Source organism: Salarias fasciatus, chromosome 3 (assembly GCF_902148845.1).
Source record: "Salarias fasciatus chromosome 3, fSalaFa1.1, whole genome shotgun sequence".
Classification (NCBI taxonomy): Eukaryota; Metazoa; Chordata; class Actinopteri; order Blenniiformes; family Blenniidae; genus Salarias; species Salarias fasciatus.
In genome coordinates this window covers 24,765,811-24,783,913 of record NC_043747.1, presented here as the reverse complement: position 1 = coordinate 24,783,913, position 18,103 = coordinate 24,765,811, and the positions used below count along the sequence as shown (strand labels likewise).

The 18,103-nt window shown below is 45.1% G+C and overlaps 1 protein-coding gene across 1 annotated transcript in view; it reads left to right on the top strand.

Moving 5' to 3' along the window:
• Positions 1-695: 695 nt before the first annotated feature.
• Positions 696-18,103, top strand: part of LOC115381008 (NACHT, LRR and PYD domains-containing protein 12-like) — a 22,038-nt gene continuing 4,630 nt past the window's right edge. Inside the window, exons 1-9 of the mRNA XM_030082370.1 lie at positions 696-846; positions 5,533-5,589; positions 6,276-6,395; positions 7,043-7,162; positions 8,881-9,000; positions 9,614-9,733; positions 14,792-14,856; positions 14,976-16,764; positions 17,675-17,848. Of these exons, the coding sequence (XP_029938230.1) occupies positions 5,543-5,589; positions 6,276-6,395; positions 7,043-7,162; positions 8,881-9,000; positions 9,614-9,733; positions 14,792-14,856; positions 14,976-16,764; positions 17,675-17,848 (2,555 nt within the window). The 5' untranslated portion in view covers positions 696-846; positions 5,533-5,542. The remainder of the gene's footprint in view (positions 847-5,532; positions 5,590-6,275; positions 6,396-7,042; positions 7,163-8,880; positions 9,001-9,613; positions 9,734-14,791; positions 14,857-14,975; positions 16,765-17,674; positions 17,849-18,103) is intronic.

Genomic DNA, 18,103 nt, shown 5'->3' with positions numbered 1-18,103 from the left:
AAAAAACCTCTCAGACGGCGAACACCGGCAGCATTAGCAGCATTAGCGGCGTTAGCAGCCAGCAGCGTTAGCAGCAACACCACACGCCCCCCCCCCCCCCCCCCCCCCCCCCCCCCCCCCCCCCCCCCCCCCCCGCCAAACTCTTTTCCTGCAGGAAACACTGTACTTTGTGTGTAACACTTCGTTTTTCATCAAGAAGCTACTGGAGACCAACGGACAACAAATGATTTCTGCTGACTACCACTGGGTCTTTTCATCCACTAACCTGTCAGTTACAAATTAGCAGGCACCTTGTCTCCCGTTTTAATAAGCTATTTACATTTCTGTGGCAAAAAAAAGAAAACAATAATTACCTCTTCGAAAGAATCCCATCTTTTTTTTCACCAGCTGTCCTTATTCACGCAGAATAAAAACCGTTTCCAACTGTGATTTGCGCTGTGGAAACGGGAATCACCGTGGCAGATTGGGGGGAGGGGAGGGGGGGGGCACTGGGGACACCCGAGCGTACGTCATATGGAAGCGCCGGCTTTATTGTTGTAATAACGCAGAGTTCCGCTAGAGGGCGACCGAAGTTACGCACTATAGCTTTAAACATGGTTTAGTGAGTCAGTTTTGAACTGTGAGGCTGACTTCATGTCAGACCTGGCAACCTGCTGTTGAGGCTCTGGACTCAGTCCAGCAGAACTGAGTCTCCTCCCAAAACATTCCTGTTCTCTGTGGAGAGAAGGGCGCTGTCTCGTTGCGCACTTATTATTCTGCTATAAACCTCCGTTCTAACTGCATCATCTCGCTGTGAAACCTGCTCTGTGTTTCCAGGGATCTCTGCTCCGCCGTGAGGAAGAACCAGTGAGTTTTAATCAGCCTCAATGTTTCACTGCGTCTCCAGACTTCTCAAAAACCTTCAAACTGGACGGATGGGATCGATTTGACTCTCTGTTTCACGTTTGCTCTAAATTTGTCACGTTTGGTTTCCTTTATTTATTTTTTCTCACTGAGAACGGGAGACTGATGAAAGTGAAAGTAGAAAAACGGATTAAAAGCGTTTTTTTCGGGGGGGGGGGGGGTCTGTATTTGTTGCTGGTTTTTCTTTTTGCAGTTTGATCTTGATATGACCCGCATAAACTCCGCCCTGTTATATAAATGTTTACTAGATAAATCCAGTTTGTCCTGTTCCGCTGCCGTGGCAGTGAGGTGTCAGCTGTGTGTGTGTGTGTGTGTGTGTGTGTGTGTGTGTGTCCGTGTGCGCGTGCGTGCGTGCGTGTTTTGGCTCTGTAAATGTTTTATGTTGGTTTTCTTTGGGTAGTTACATGTTTAATCTTAATACAACCTGCATTCAAGCAGTTTCCAGAAACAGTTGTGTGTGTGTGTGTGTGTGTGTGTGTGTGTGTGTGTGTGTGTAGAATGTTTTATTGCTTTCTCTAAAGTTTTTTGAGTGATGAAGATTCAAATAGAGCATCAAATTTAATCTCTGGACCACCGCACCATCCACCAGTTCACCACCAGAGAGACTGATTAGTGTCGCCACATGACAGTGATCAAGTCTGAAACTCCAGAGGATGACTGGCTGCTGTTCTGGACAATAAAACTGTAAGAAGTGATGAAGAGATGCTACTTGGAGCAGCATGAATATACTGTGAGGTGTGTTTTACTGCTGTATCAAGGTGAGAGCCTGACAGTGCTCATGTTTTGGGTTTTGTTTCTTATTGTTGACGGTGTGATCATTGTGACAGGCTGCTGTCTGTCTGTGGGTCCTGCTGCTGGTAGGACGCCAGTCTGGTTAGTGTGTCCATGATTTTTGTTCAACTCAAAATACAAAACCCAAAACACACCAAAAAGCACAAACAGCTGTCAGCCTGACAGCGTGCAGACCGCCGTCTCCTCCACGTCTGCTCCTGAGACTCTTCTCTGTGGCTTCTCCTCTGGTGGATCTCATGGGTCGCTGTTTAAGCCCTGGAGAGGAGGTGGAAGGGACAGTCAGGAATCGCCCACAGCGAAACCAAAATATCCCTTCACACACACCTCTCCGCCCTGCACTCCAGCTCAGCCCCCCCCCATCACCACAGTCATATTGAGGAGGGTGTAGCGGGTCACATGGACATGGATATTAAGTTATTATAGTCATGTGTTAGTAAGACATGGTGCGCAGCTTCACTCTGTTTTTTCGGACAGATTGTGCTCCATCTCTGTGTTCCACTTCCCATCTGTCTCTGTGTTTATCAGGCAACTTCCTCATAATGGCGTCCTCAAACAGAACAGTGACCCCGCTCAGCTTCTCTCTCCTCACAACACAGTTCAACAGGTGATTCAGGACTGAATATCCATGTCCATGTAACCAGCCACGCCCTCCTCAATATGATCACACCATAAATGACATAATACCAAAAATCCACCGAGACATTAAAAGCTATTTACTCTGACGTCAGGATGAAACCTGAAAGGAAAGGCCACCGCATTGATTGTCTCCGCTCCTGTCACATCTGGGAAGCGAAGCAGGGGACTCACCTGATTGACTGTTGTCTGTATTGATAAAATCATCAACACTTACTCCAACAGGTTTTATCAGTGAACACAGCTGAACCGTTGTCCATGTCTGAGGAAACACTGGACAGTTTTGACCGGGTTGATGTGAGGACTCTTGGTCGAGTTTTCTCCCAAGTAAAATCAACAACCTGCCTTTTAGAACCCATCCCCACACCACTTTTTAAATCACTTTATGGATTCCTTGAGAAACAGATTTTAAATATCATGAACAGCTCTCTTCAGACGGGCGTCTTCCCCACTGCCTTTAAAACGGTGGTGGTGAAGCCCCTTCTGAAGAAGAGCAATTTAGACCCCAATGTTCTTAATAACTACAGACCAGTATCCAACTTACCATTTTTAAGTGAAGTTTTAGAAAGACTGGTTTTCAACCAAGTCAATGACTTTTTAATGATCAATAACATTTTAGAAAGACATCAGTCTGGTTTTAGAGTGAACCACAGTACCGAGATGCCCTCCTAAAGATTTTAAATGATATCAGGTGGAATTTAGATAAGAAAAAACTCACAGTGTTGGTTCTACTGGACTTGAGTGCCGCCTTTGACACAGCAGACCACCACATTTTAATAAACAGATTGAGTCACCTGGTGGGCCTCTCTGGTACTGTTCTTAACTGGTTCAGTTCTGATCTCACAGATCGATGTTTTTATGTAAGTTTGGATACTTGTTCCTCAGGAACCCCTGAAATTAGATGTGGGGTTCCCCAAGGTTCAATTTTAGGTGCCATACTTTTTAATCTCTACATGCTTCCACTTGGGGACGTCATCAGGAGACACGGCATCAGTTTCCACAGTTACGCTGACGACACTCAGCTGTACATCGCCGTGTCTCCTGATGACTCCGGGCCAATAGAAACCCTTTTTAACTGTATTTCAGACATCAAGTCATGGATGGCAGTGAATTTCCTACAGCTCAACCAGGACAAGACTGAGGTTTTAGTTATCGGTCCTGAAGGTCAGAGAGAGAAGATTTTACCTAAATTATCAGATTTTAAACCAGCACAATCAGTTAAGAACCTGGGCGTGATTTTTGACTCTGAGCTAAATTTTATTCCACACATTAAAAACATAACTAAGATTGGATTTTATCATCTTAAGAATAAAGCCAGAGTCGCCCATTTCTCTCTCAGGCCAGCAGGAGGCGCTAATGCAGCTTTTATCTCCTGTAGATTAGACTACTGTAATGCCTTGCTCTCTGGTCTTCCCAAAAAGAACATTTCAAACCTCCAGTTATTACAAAACTCAGCCGCCGTGCTGACGAGGACCAGGGGGCGGAGCCACATTACACCGGTTTTACAGTCGCTGCATTGGCTCCCTGTCCGCTTCAGGATCGATTTTAAAGTTCTCTTATTATTTTCTAAATGTCTTAATGGCCTTGCGCCTTCTTACTTGAATGAATGAATGAATGAATGAATTTATTTTTCGAACATGTATAAAGTGAAGAAAGAAAAAAAAAGATAAAAAGAAAGTTAATGCAGATCAAAGAAAAAAGAAAAACAACAACATAACAGCAATGTTCTAAAAAAAAGGAGTAGGAAGAAGTAAAAACTTTTTAGAGACTTTTTACTTAGCTGATCTGTTTTTACCGTATCGACCCTCTCGGCCCTGAGGTCCTCTGGCAGTGCCTTATTGTGTGTTCCTAAAGCTAGAACCAAAACCCATGGTGAAGCGGCTTTTAGCCACTACGGCCCCCGCCTGTGGAACAGCCTGCCGGAGAACCTCAGGACCGCAGAGACTGTTGATATTTTTAAAGGGAGGTTAAAAACACACCTTTTTAATCAGGCTTTTAATTAACCTTTTATAGTTCTTATCTCCATCATTTTTATTTTAGGTCATTTTAATTTTTAATATACTTATCCTATTTATTCGTTCTATTTTTACTATGTACTTTTAATTTATTTTACTTTTATATTTTATAAGCTTATCTTACTTATTTTTTATTAACTTTGCATCATGTCTTTTTATGTCTTTAGCTGTTTTAACTCCAGTGTTTCCTGAGGGGGGTTCTTCACATCGGGAGTTGGTCCTGGTCCTCTGCTGGGGTCACTGCGCTCTGGTCCTCTGGTCCTGGCTGGCCTGGGGGGGCTCCACACCTCGGTGTGCGGGTTCCCCTTGTTCTGACGGGTTCAGGGGTCGAGTGCTGGGGCCCCAGTTTTAATGACCTTCACCTTCTCCTGGTGTGGACAGCCCCACTGGTGGTGTTTTCCCATGATGCTTAGTGCCACACCATGTCTCCTCTGCCTTTCTATGAGCAAAAATTGGGTGTATGTCTGTTTGTGTGTGTGCGTGCGTGTGTGTGTGTGTGTGTGTGTGTGGTGTATACTTATTGATGGTGCAGTTTTTATTCTTTTGTTTTTATGACTGTTTTTACTGTTCAGCATTTTGCGTTGTTTTTATTATCATGAAAAGTGCTATACAAATAAAGTTTGATTTGATTTGATTTGATTCAGCCCCGCCCCCAATGGAAACAAACCAATAGCATTCAACCACCAGCTGCCCAGAAACGCCCACCCTGACTTCCTCAGTGTATCAGTGTAAGATCCATACAAGTCCCAGCTGGCGGCGCTGCCTCTGTTTTCTGGGCTACTTCAGTAACTAAAGGTCAAATGATGTGAATTTGAATTCAATGGATCTGATCTGATCTCATGGCGAGGTGCACGGCGGTCAGCCGTCAAAGTTTGGGTGTTCATGAATGGATTCAGGTTTGTTCACATCTGAATCGTGATGCACCTGACAATCACGAATTTTCCCCACCCCTTGTGTGTGTGTGTGTGTGTGTGTGTGTGTGTGTGTGTGTGTGTGTATGTGTGTGTGTGTGTGTATGTGTGTGTGTGTGTATGTGTGTGTGTGTGTGTGTGTGTGTGTGTGTGTGTGTGTGTGTGTGTATGTGTGTGTGTGTGTATGTGTGTGTGTGTGTGTGTGTGTGTGTGTGTGTGTGTGTGTGTCTGTGTGTGTGTGTGTGTGTCCTGATCCTTGCTGCTGTTTTCTCTCTCAGCTGACTGAAGATGTCTGGTGTGGATGAAGAGGAGGACGGATCAGAGTGTGAGGACAGGTCAGAGACGTCAGCTGCTGTTCTTTCTTCTTGTTTCCCTCAAAGTAAAGAGTCAGTTGAAATGTTTGCTGTCATGTCTGGAAGTTCTCTCAGCGTTCCTCTACAGGTTGGACATGTTTGTCTCAGAGTCTGATGAATGTGTGTAAACTGTTGGAACCTCCCTGATCTGTCAATGAGACAACACAACATTCTGACCTCCTGTCTAACTCCTCATTGGGCTGTGTGGGTGTGACCTTTGACCTTTGTCAGCGTTCATCTCTTTGAAATGAGCTTACTGAACCTTAAAACTGCCCACAGTTTCTGAATCATCTGATTTCACTCTCAGGTTGTCTCTGAAGAGTGACTGATCTAAAGGTCTTCTTCCTCCAGTCTTCAGTTAGATTTTTTTTCATCATTTCCAGTGTGTATTGGCTGTGTTTTGGTACCGTTATATTGTAATAGTCAGAGTTACAGCAACACATCAACCCAATACACTGATCGAACCACATTAGCATGAACAGTGTAGAACCAGAGCAGAGAGTCTGAACTGCTGGAATCTGTTCAATATAAATCACTGAGTGGTGTGTGTGTGTGTGTGTGTGTGTGTGTGTGTGTGTGTGTGTGTGTGTGTGTGTGTTCGTGTTCGTGTGTGTGTGTGTGTGTGTGTGTGTGTGTGTGTGTGTGTGTTCGTGTGTGTGTGTGTGTAGAAATCAGCAGCTCAGACCCTCAGCAGAGTCTTCAGGATCCAGCAGGTTGTCTCTGAAGAGTGACTGGTCCAGAATGACTCCTCCAGTCTTCAGTGGTGAACCTGGACCTTCAGAGTCAAAGTAAGAAGCTTTGGTTTTACATTTATTTCATCGTTTCCAATGTGTATTGACTGTGTCTTGGTAGGAATCAGAACATAATTGATATTTACTCTGATATTTACACTGCCCTCCACCCCCCAGCCCACCCCCCTCCACCCAACCCCCTCCCCGCTCCTCCCAACCTCCCCCACCTACCCCCCACCTAGCCCCGCTCAGCCCCCCCAACACACCCAAATTTATTTATTTATTTATTTATTTATTTGTTTATTTATTTAAGGATAGCCCCTTGAGATGAACCATCTCTTTTTCAAGGGGATCCCAAAAAACCAAAAACAGATCATCTGACAGGCACTGAATGGAACACACATCATTAAAGCCAGGATCGGCGATCTTGGAAAACTAGCATGTAGCATGAATGTAGCATCTCCCCAAGGCTCCGCCCAGCTGCCACCCCATTGGAGGAGCTCCCGTTGGGAGCGAACGCACTGGACGCGGAAGCGCCACGCAGGGAGTTTGTGATCGCCTCCAATGTTATTAACCTTTCTGACTGCCCGCACACAACGTGTGTGTGTGTGTGTGTGTGTGTGTGTGTGTGTGTGTGTGTGTGTGTGTGTGTGTGTGTGTGTGTGTGTGTGTGTGTGTGTGTGTTCGTGTGTGTGTGTGTGTAGAAATCAGCAGCTCAGACCCTCAGCAGAGTCTTCAGGATCCAGCAGGTTGTCTCTGAAGAGTGACTGGTCCAGAATGACTCCTCCAGTCTTCAGTGGTGAACCTGGACCTTCAGACTCAAAGTAAGAAGCTTTGGTTTTACATTTATTTCATCGTTTCCAATGTGTATTGACTGTGTCTTGGTAGGAATCAGAACATAATTGATATTTACTCTGGACGCGGAAGCGCCACGCAGGGAGTTTGTGATCTCCTCCAATGTTATTAACCTTTCTGACTGCCCGCACACAACGCGCATAGGAGCGCAGTGCGCCCGCTCAGCTTCCTTCTATTTTTCACGCGAGCCGAGAGCGCCTTGGCAACGCATGCGCGCACTGAACCAGGGCCAGCGCACGCCATTGAAATGTACGCGCAGGGGGCTGGTAGAACGGCGAAGGGATTTGATTGGTTCCTGAAGAGTGGTCCGCGTCTTACGATTGGTCGGAGTTTTTACTGTCCTTTGGCCGCTACAGTTGTCAGATTTTTTCCGCACCTTTTTCCGTCCACATAATGTATTGACTTCTCCCAGGGGGCGAGGAGCATTTCACTCAGTATGACTAAAAGTGCTTTTGGACAACATCGTCTACCCTAGCTTTAACCATTTAACATATCGTCACAATACATGGCAGATACACATAACATCCGACACATTAGACACCATACATCACAACAGTTGTCTTTACCCGTCCCTGCCCAATCCCCTGAAAGTCCACGCTTCAGGATAAGAATAGTAAGTTAACAGAAAACACATACAAGTAGAATTAAGATAGCTGTACAGACTCGATTTGAATGAGTACAATGATGTTAATGAACGTAGCTCAACAGGTAAATTATTCCACTCCGCTGGAGCTTTGTAACAAAATGCCTTCTTCCCCATCTCTCTTTTTACGAGAGGCACCCGGAAAAAAGGGTGCATTAGATTTCTTAGTGAATGGGTTGTCATAAAAGGTATCAGATGCTGTTTCAAGTAGCATGGAAAATCATGATGAATACATTTAAAAATAAAATTAAGCCAAAGGAATTGTCTCCGTTCTTTTGGCTGTAACCAATCAAGCAAGTTATACATTAACAGTGATGAGTATAATAACTACACTTCAGTATAAATGTAAAGAGTGTGTTGTAGTCGTCAAAGGCTTAAGAGCAGATTCGGCTGGATTTTGATAAATAACATCTCCATAGTCAATTATGGGTAAAATTACTTGTTGTACAATTCTTTTTCTAATGTTTTCTGTAAGACTATTTTTTGATCTATAGAGCTGACCCAGACATGCATAAACCTTTTTGGTTATACAGTCAATGTGTGGTTTAAATGTCGGTTCTGGGTAAACCCATATGCCCAGATATTTAAAAGCATTTGAATCTTCGAGAAGTGTGTGTGTGTGTGTGTGTTCTTGTATTTCTATCCTTGTCGGGGCCAAATGTCCCCACAAGGATAGCAAAACGTGGAACGACGTGCCTTGTGGGGACCTTTTTCCGGTCCTAAGTAGGAGAAACAGTGTTTTCTTGACCATGTTGTTGTTACTGAAAAAAGTAAAAGTGCAAAAACATTTCTTTAGGGTTAGGCTTTGTTGTGGTGTGGGTTAGGGTTAGGGTCAGGGTTAGGGGCTAGACATGAATGAGAGTAAATGGAAGGTCCCCACGAGGATATAGATACAAACGTGTGTGTGTGTGTGTGTGTGTGTGTGTGTGTGTGTGTGTGTGTGTGTGTGTGTGTGTGTGTGTGTGTGTGTGTGTGTGAGTGTGTGTGTGTGTGTGTGTGTGTGTGTGAGTGTGTGTGTGTGTGTGTGTGTGTGTGTGTGTGTAGCTATCAGCAGCTCAGACCCTCAGCAGAGTCTTCAGGATCCAGCAGGTTGTCTCTGAAGAGTGACTGGTCCAGAATGACTCCTCCAGTCTTCAGTGGTGAACCTGGACCTTCAGACTCAAAGTAAGAAGCTTTGGTTTTACATTTATTTCATCGTTTCCAATGTGTATTGACTGTGTTTTGGTAGGAATCAGAACATAATTGATATTTACTCTGATATTTACACTGCCTTCCACCCCCCAGCCCACCCCCCTCCACCCAACCCCCTCCCCGCTCCTCCCAACCTCCCCCACCTACCTCCCCCCGAGCCCTGCCCAGCCCCCCCCCAACACGCACGCACACACACCCAAATTTATATATTCATTTATTTATGTATGTATTTATTTGTTTATTTATTTAAGGATAGCCCCTTGAGATGAACCATCTCTTTTTCAAGGGGATCCCAAAAAACCAAAAACAGATCATCTGACAGGCACTGAATGGAACACACATCATTAAAGCCAGGATTGGCGATCTTGGAAAACTAGCATGTAGCATGAATGTAGCATCTCCCCAAGGCTCCGCCCAGCTGCCACCCCATTGGAGGAGCTCCCGTTGGGAGTGAACGCACTGGACGCGGAAGCGCCACGCAGGGAGTTTGTGATCTCCTCCAATGTTATTAACCTTTCTGACTGCCCGCACACAACGTGTGTGTGTGTGTGTGTGTGTGTGTGTGTGTGTGTGTGTGTGTGTGTAGAAATCAGCAGCTCAGACCCTCAGCAGAGTCTTCAGGATCCAGCAGGTTGTCTCTGAAGAGTGACTGGTCCAGAATGACTCCTCCAGTCTTCAGTGGTGAACCTGGACCTTCAGACTCAAAGTAAGAAGCTTTGGTTTTACATTTATTTCATCGTTTCCAATGTGTATTGACTGTGTTTTGGTAGGAATCAGAACATAATTGATATTTACTCTGATATTTACACTGCCCTCCACCCCCCAGCCCACCCCCCTCCACCCAACCCCCTCCCCGCTCCTCCCATCCTCCCCCACCTACCTCCCCCCTAGCCCCGCCCAGCCCCCCCAACACGCACGCACACACACCCACGTCACACAGCCAGTCAACCCTGACCCAAACACACTCACATTCCCACGTCATCCATTCATCATGTCCTGTGGGAGACCCCCCCAGAAGACAAGGGAACACCGAACCCCACATCCAGGCCCCCACACCACCCACAACCCCTCCCTCCAACCCCCACTACTGCAGACAAATATGCACTCCCCGGAGCCAGCAGCTCCCTAAACCATATATATATATATATATATATATATATATATATACACATTTATATATATACGTATACAGTATATATACCGTATTGGCCCGAATATAACACGACTCCGATTATAACACGACCCCTATTTTTCAAAGGTCATTTTGTGAAAAATAAAAAATGCTGAAGACAATAAGGTCACTCATAAAACAACTTTTTTTTTATGTATAAAAAAAGTTGTTTATTATTGTCTTCAGCATTTTTTTTTATAAACTCAAAAACTCACAACTGAGATAACATTTCACGAGATATAAAATGAAAAAATATTACTACAGTATTGAATAAAAATATATTCTCTCTCTCAAAATGAGAAACAATAACCAACAAATAAGAAGCCTCAAGGGGTCCAAACTGCATAAATGATGTAAATAACTTTCCAGTGCCTTCAGCTGAATCAGGCTCTGGTGGTGGACATTCCGTCTTTCCGTCTTTCAGAGACGTATTCACTCACCCTTCTATCAGTCTCTCTGAAGCGTCGCTCTCGGGACCACGGAAAGCTTTTCTCATAGTGTTAGCATCTGTTGGCGTTTTTTCTCTGCTCTCCAATAAGAACGAGGCTCTGCTACACCAGATCTCCTGGCAGCTTGGCAGTAGTTTGATGACTCTGCTGCATTGATCACCATCAGTTTAAAGTTGGTATCATAACTTCGCCTCTGTTGTTTGCTCAGTTGTCCAGCGTTCAGCCCCTTTGTTCCAGATGATCCGCCATTTTTCATCAGATCATTTGATCTCATTTCATCGCTCCACTCTCTGGTCAGTGATACTTTGGCTCCATCTAGCGGATGCGTATTGACCATCTGCCGTAAGTCCGCGATTATAACATGACCACACTTTTGAGGATGCAATTTCTGGAAAAAAACATTGTCTTATATTCGGGCCAATACGGTAGTATATATGTATATCAGTGGCGGCTGCTGGTCTTCCAAAGAGGGGAAGCTCATTTTCAGCATACACTGTAATATGTGTAATCTGTTTTTTGTATGTAAATTCTATTAGCTTTCATGCCTTTTGTATGCCCTGTCAAAGTTAGACAGATCCTCAAAGCCCACTTGTGACCAGACAACACCTCCCTGAGATGGTTTCATCCAGAGGCATGGCCAGCAGGACATTTTATTGGTGACAGCACTTCAGTCAGCAGCTCACCTGGTCAGACCAGGACAGCTGAAAGGACCTGTTACTTTTCCCCACCTTTCGGCACCAGCTCAGTCTTAGGAGTTGATCTGTTATGCAGTTTAACACCAATTTTCTCTTCGTAAGGAAGACTATCAAATGGCTTCACCAAAATCTGGTCCACAACATTCACATTGTCTGCCGTTGTGTGCAGCTAGCGAGCAGCTGGAGCTGCTGGAGGCTGGAGGCTGTGTGAGAGAAGGGGAGAAGCTCCACAGCTGCTAGTCGAGGACAGAAACCACAGAGTGACCGAAACGAGTCTCCAAACACAACACTAGTCGTTTTTCACAAACACAAAGTCTCCAGGGATCAGCAAAGCCTCCAAATCAACTCAGAACAGCAGAATGAAAAACTTCAGAAGCGCTTTGGTGCATTTTTTTTACTTCAAGATCGCTGATTTGCTCATTTCGCTGTCAATCCAGCTTCACACAGATCATCCAATCACCACGCAGAAGCTCAGCGTCCAGGCCAGCCCAATTCTCCATAGACCCCCAGAGACGCTGAGCGTCCGTGGGCGGGACCAGCCCAGTATTTTATCCAATGAGCGTCCAGTTTCACTGCAGCAGAACAACCCACTCTCGCTTCCGCATGGTCGCTCAGCGTCCGGCTGTTTAAAGCGCCGTGCCGCTGCGAGGAGGAGTGAGAAAAAAGCCGAGTCAATTACTTGAGATAAGTAGCCGATTCTGAACAAAAGATGAACGTGTTGTAGCGCATATTTAGTCAATGAAATGTTCACACAACAGTAAATATGGGACCACTTATTTTTTGATATTTTAGGGGAAGTTGAGCTTCCCTTGCAGTCTTAGAGCAATCGCCACTGATGTATATATAGTATACAATGGGGGAAATAAGTATTGAACGCATTAACTGTTTTGTCATTACATTTATTTCCAAAGATGCAATTCATGTGACATTTCTTCCAGACACTGGTATTAACTCAAATAATCCACACATGAAAAGAAATCACAACATTCAAATCCATAAATAGTGATTATGTGGAATTAAGTGCAATAACACAGGAAAAAAGTATTGAACACACCATGGGAAAGCTGTATAGTTTGTCAAGGAAAGGCACCATACCATCTCACATCTGAAAGTAATTAGTCTTTGTACTTCCTATAAGTGCAAACCAACATCAGCTGGGTTAGTGCTAATTGATGGCCCTATAAACAGGTTGTTTTTTCACCAAGTAGTCAAACAAGACACATCTCATGATGGGTAAAAGCAAGGAGCTCTCTCAAGACCTTCGCAGCCTGATTGTTGCTCAGCATCAGAATGGAACTGGTTACAGACTTATCTCAAAGAATCTGAGTATTCCAGTAAGCACCGTTGGGGCCATTATCCGCAAGTGGAAGAAGCATCACCTTATCATCAACAGGCCGCGCACAGGAGCTCCTCGCAAGATTTCTGACCAGGGAGTCAGAAAGATGGTCAGAAGAGTTCTCAAAGAGCCAAGGACCACCCGGAAAGCACTCCAGCAAGACATGGAGGCAGCAGGTACAAGTGTTACAGAGAAAACGATAGGCAATGCACTCCACCGCCATGGCCTCTATGGACGCTCAGCCCGCAAGACTCCGTTCCTCAAAAAAAGGCATGTTGAAGCTCGTCTAAAGTTTGCTAAACAGCATCTGGATAAGCCTGTGGAATACTGGGAGAATGTTGTCTGGTCAGATGAGACCAAAATTGAACTTTTTGGCTGTCATACTACACACCATGTTTGGAGGAGAAATGGCACTGCACATCACCCAAATAACACTATACCAACAGTGAAGTTTGGTGGTGGAAACATCATGGCATGGGGTTGTTTCTCATCTCGTGGTACTGGCAGACTTCATATAATTGAAGGAGCAATGAATGGAAACATCTATCGGCAAATTCTTGAGATGAACCTCCTGCCATCCACCAGGATGATGAAGATGAGACGGGGCTGGACCTTTCAACAGGACAACGATCCGAAGCACACGGCAAAGTTGACTGTCGAATGGTTTAAAAAAAAGAAAATCAATGTGTTAGAATGGCCCAGTCAATCACCTGACTTAAATCCGATCGAACATTTGTGGAAAGAACTAAAGATAAGGGTTCACCAGAGGGCACCAAAGAATATTCAGGATTTGAAGACAATCTGTGCGGAGGAATGGGCAAAAATCACACCTGAGCAGTGTGGGCGATTAGTTCATACATACAACAAGCGTCTGGAAGCAGTCATTGCAAACAAAGGCTTCTCCACAAAGTATTAAACGAGTCTCAGATAGTGTGTTCAATACTTTTTTCCTGTGTTATTGCACTTAATTCCACATAATCACTATTTATGGATTTGAATGTTGTGATTTCTTTTCATGTGTGGATTATTTGAGTTAATACCAGTGTCTGGAAGAAATGTCACATGAATTGCATCTTTGGAAATAAATGTAATGACAAAACAGTTAATGCGTTCAATACTTATTTCCCCCATTGTATATACATATACCAGTATATGTTATTTGCGATTAAAATTGAGGGGCAGTAGACCAAACGATCAGTCCCATCTACCTGAACAGCCCCACCCCCGACACGGCGTGCCAAATCCCCCAGATGTGTGTGTGTTGTATGTATTCGGTCATGTTAGATGACTAAGTGCAATTGAGACTGAGAGGCGACCCACCAAAGGGTGCAGTGATTGAGGCCACTTAGATGGCTCCCTCCACCACACCCAACCTGACAAGCCCGCCTCACAAAACCCTACGTGTGTGAATGAGAGTGGGGAGAGAGAGGGGTCCGGGGATGTCATGTAGGGCAGGAATTTTCAAAGTGTGGGATAGCGAGCCTCCCCAAAGAGAACTCAATAAATAAATAAATAAATAAATAAATATATATATATATATATATATATATATATATATATATATATATATATATATATATATATATATATATATATATATATATATAAACCACTGGTCTCGGTGGAAGAGAACTTCCCACCAGAGGGTGAACCACAATTGACAGAAGGCACCTGGGGGATGATTTAATTTTTTTTCAGTTGACCCTCATCTGCTTACATGGGGAAAAATGCCTGGTTTTAGGGAATTTTCTCAGAATTAGTTTGCCAGAATGCTGTGAAAGGTCAAAACACACTGTCCAAATTTTCCGCCCTTTTTAATATGCTTTTTATGGTGCTGCTGCTCCAAACGGTGCAGGGCCAGCTGCACAGCAAAGTTTTCACTTAAGAATAATGGGGAGCTAGGATACCAACCTTTGCGCCTTGCCAGGGGCACGCACAAAGAATGATACAAAGTCTACAAGTACACAACCACAAATTCCATTTCTCAAGTACTCAAAACTTTTTCACCAGTAACACCTTCATATTGTAGCCATTTCACCAAGATTAACACCAACAGTGTTTACCAAATTCAGCAGGATGTTGATGAAAAATAAATGTTGCTTGGTGTCCACAGAAAGAGGAAGAGCAGTGATGTCTGTGAGGAGCAGCCAGAAAAATCCAGAAGCGTCGCTGCACCAAGTAAGAGTGGACATGTGTCTCTGAGGGACTGGTTTGTCTTCACTGGACTTGTTGTGTTGTGGAGTCATGAAAGCTGGTTGTTTGTGTGCAGTCTGATTGTTGTTGTTGTCTTTGAGCAGGTGTTGATCTGCAGCAGCTTTTAGAAGAACATAAGAAGAGTCTGAGGAGGAGATGTGAACGTGTGACTGAAGGAAGTGATGAAGCAGGAGGAGGAAGCCTCCTCAACAGGATCTACACTGAGCTCCACATCACAGAGGGACTCAGTGAGGAGCTTCAGAGGGAACCTGAGCTGAAGCAGCTGGAGACAGCTTCCAGGAAGGAGAGCCTCCATCACACTGCCATCAGGGTTCAGGACATCTTCAAAGCCTCGGCCCAGCAGCTCAGACACATCCGAGTGGTTCTGACCAACGGCGTGGCCGGCAGTGGAAAAACCTTCTCCGTGCACAAGTTCAGTCTGGACTGGGCCGAGGGCCTGGAGAACCAGGATGTCAGTGTGCTGGTGGTGCTCTCCTTCAGGGAGCTGAACCTGCTGGGAGAGCGGTCGTACAGTCTCCTCTCGCTGCTGGCTGTTTTCCATCCCACGCTCCAGAAGCTGACGGCAGAGGAGCTGGCTGTCTGCAAGCTGCTCTTCATCTTGGACGGCCTGGATGAAAGCAGACTTTCTCTGGACTTCAGCAGCAGCCGGCGGCTGCTTGACGTCTCCCAGCAGTCTTCAGTCAGCCTGCTGCTCACTAACCTCATCCGGGGGGATCTGCTGCCCTCGGCTCGGGTCTGGATCACTTCCCGACCGGCGGCGGCCCATCAGATCCCTCCAACATATGTGGACAGACTGACAGAAGTGCGAGGCTTCACTGACGCCCAGAAGGAGGAGTACTTCAGGAGGAGGCTGAGTGATGAGGAGCTGAGCAGCAGAATCATCTCCCACATCCAGACCTCCAGGAGCCTCCACATCATGTGTGGAATCCCAGTCTTCTGCTGGATCACTGCTACAGTTCTGGAGCACATGTTGAGCAGCGAGCAGAGAGGAGAGCTGCCCCAGACCCTGACTGACATGTACTCCCACTTTGTGCTGGTTCAGACACACAGGAAGAAGCTCAAGTACCATGAAGGACCTACCAAGGGTTTACGGAAGCTGACAGAGGCTGACAGGGAGCTTCTTCTGAATCTGGGCAGGATGGCCTTTAAATATCTGGCGAAAGGATACATCCTGTTCTACCAAGAAGACCTGGAGCAGTGTGGTCTGGACGTGACTGAGGCCTCGCTGTTCTCTGGAATCTGTACTCAGATCTTCAAAAGAGAGTCTGTGATCTTCCAGAAAGCCGTCTACAGCTTCGTCCATGTGACTGTTCAGGAGTTTCTGGCTGCAGTCTTCATGTTCCACTGCTTCACCAGTGGGAAGACAGACGTGCTGACGACCTTCATCCGAAAGAATGATGCTTTCACATCTTTGGACATCTTCCTTCAGAAAGTCGTGGAAAAATCCGTCAGAAGTCCAAACGGCCACCTGGACCTGTTTGTCCGCTTCCTTCATGGCCTCTCTCTGGAATCCAACCAGAGACTCTTAAAAGGTCTGCTAGGTCGCACAGAGATCAGTACAGAAACCATCCAGAGAGTCATCCAGAACCTGAAGGAGATCAACAGTGATAAAATGTCTCCTGACAGAAGCATCAACATCTTCCACTGTCTGACGGAGATGAAGGACCTCTCAGTACATCAGGAGATCCAAGAGTTCCTGAAGTCAGAGAACAGATCAGAGAAGAGACTCTCTGAGATCCACTGCTCAGCTCTGGCCTACATGCTGCAGATGTCAGACCAGGTCCTGGAGGAGTTGGACCTGAAGAAGTACAACACATCAAAGGAGGGACGACGGAGACTGATCCCAGCTGTGAGGAACTGCAGAAAGGCTGAGTGAGTCCACATGTCCTGATCAATATCTCATACCTCCTTTCACAATGACAAACTCACTCCGCCACGATCTGCGCTTTCACGCACAGCTGTTCCCCCATTCAACAAGGCAGACGGCAAATTGTGACTTTACAAAATGCGCTTGGGAAGCAATCGGCCACAGTCCGAGACTGTCTGAAACGATGTTTCAAATTTTGCAGCAGGAGTCCTGAATGTTCCACATCTCTGCGTGGTCACTCTGAAATCATACGAGAAACAGTCAAAATAGTTGTAGGAAAAGGAAAACTGTCACATCGGACAGTCACAGATGAATGTGTGTGTTGAACAGTCTGGACATGGTGTGCTCATAGACTGATCTCACAATATCTGGTCGGCTGGTGCTGCTATAAAAACCATCATGAAGTCATGGTCTCACTTGCAAGATGAAATAAGTTACCAAAACCAAACTATAAGTGAGGAACCGTTATAAGCATCACAACAGTTTCACAATGGCCTGAAGCAACTAGTTAAATTACTCATCAGAGTGTGAGAGACTGTTGATTTAAATCCCCTCCAACTTTTCTGCTCCCAAAGCCCAATCTTCACAAATTACACATCAAAGCCAAAAGTTTACACATTTCTACAAACTCGCTGTGACTGGTGGATGATACTGCAGGCACAAAAAATTCAGGATAAATTAATGAAAGGCTTCTGACACTCAGTAAAAAAAAAAAAAAAAATCAATTTACTCAAGAATTGTCTTTTTCTCTTTTTCTTTCAACGAGAAATCGCTTCTCATACAATCCAGCACCATGACACAAAGTTGTTCAATGCTGCGGTGATCTGCAGGCCTTGGAGGAGAGAGCTTGTCCGTGTGAAAGGGGTATCAGTGTCCTCTCTCATAGCGTCCTGTCTTCTGTCTGTCTCATTCCAGACTTTCTCGATGTCAACTCTCTGATTGTCACTATGAGGTGATCTCCTCAGCTCTGAAGTCTGACCCCTCCCATCTGGAACATCTGGACCTCAGTGGCAACAAACTGGAGGATTCATCAGTGAAGATTCTGTGTTCTGGACTGGAGAGTCCAAACTGTCAGCTGGAGACTCTGAGGTCAGTTCACTGTCTGAGGTTAAACTGTGTTGTAGTCGGATCACTGAGTACTGACAGATAGATAAAAACTTTGTTCTTCACCAAAAACAGAAATTTGTCTTCAACACAGCTTAATCACAGATTTAAAGAACACTTATTCAAACATTCAAACACAACAACAGATAAGAACCGTGCATCTTATTTTATGCAGTTTTAAACCGTTATTGCAGATGTGATGAATGATTTCTTGCAGATGTTTTTTCTGGGCCAGGGGAG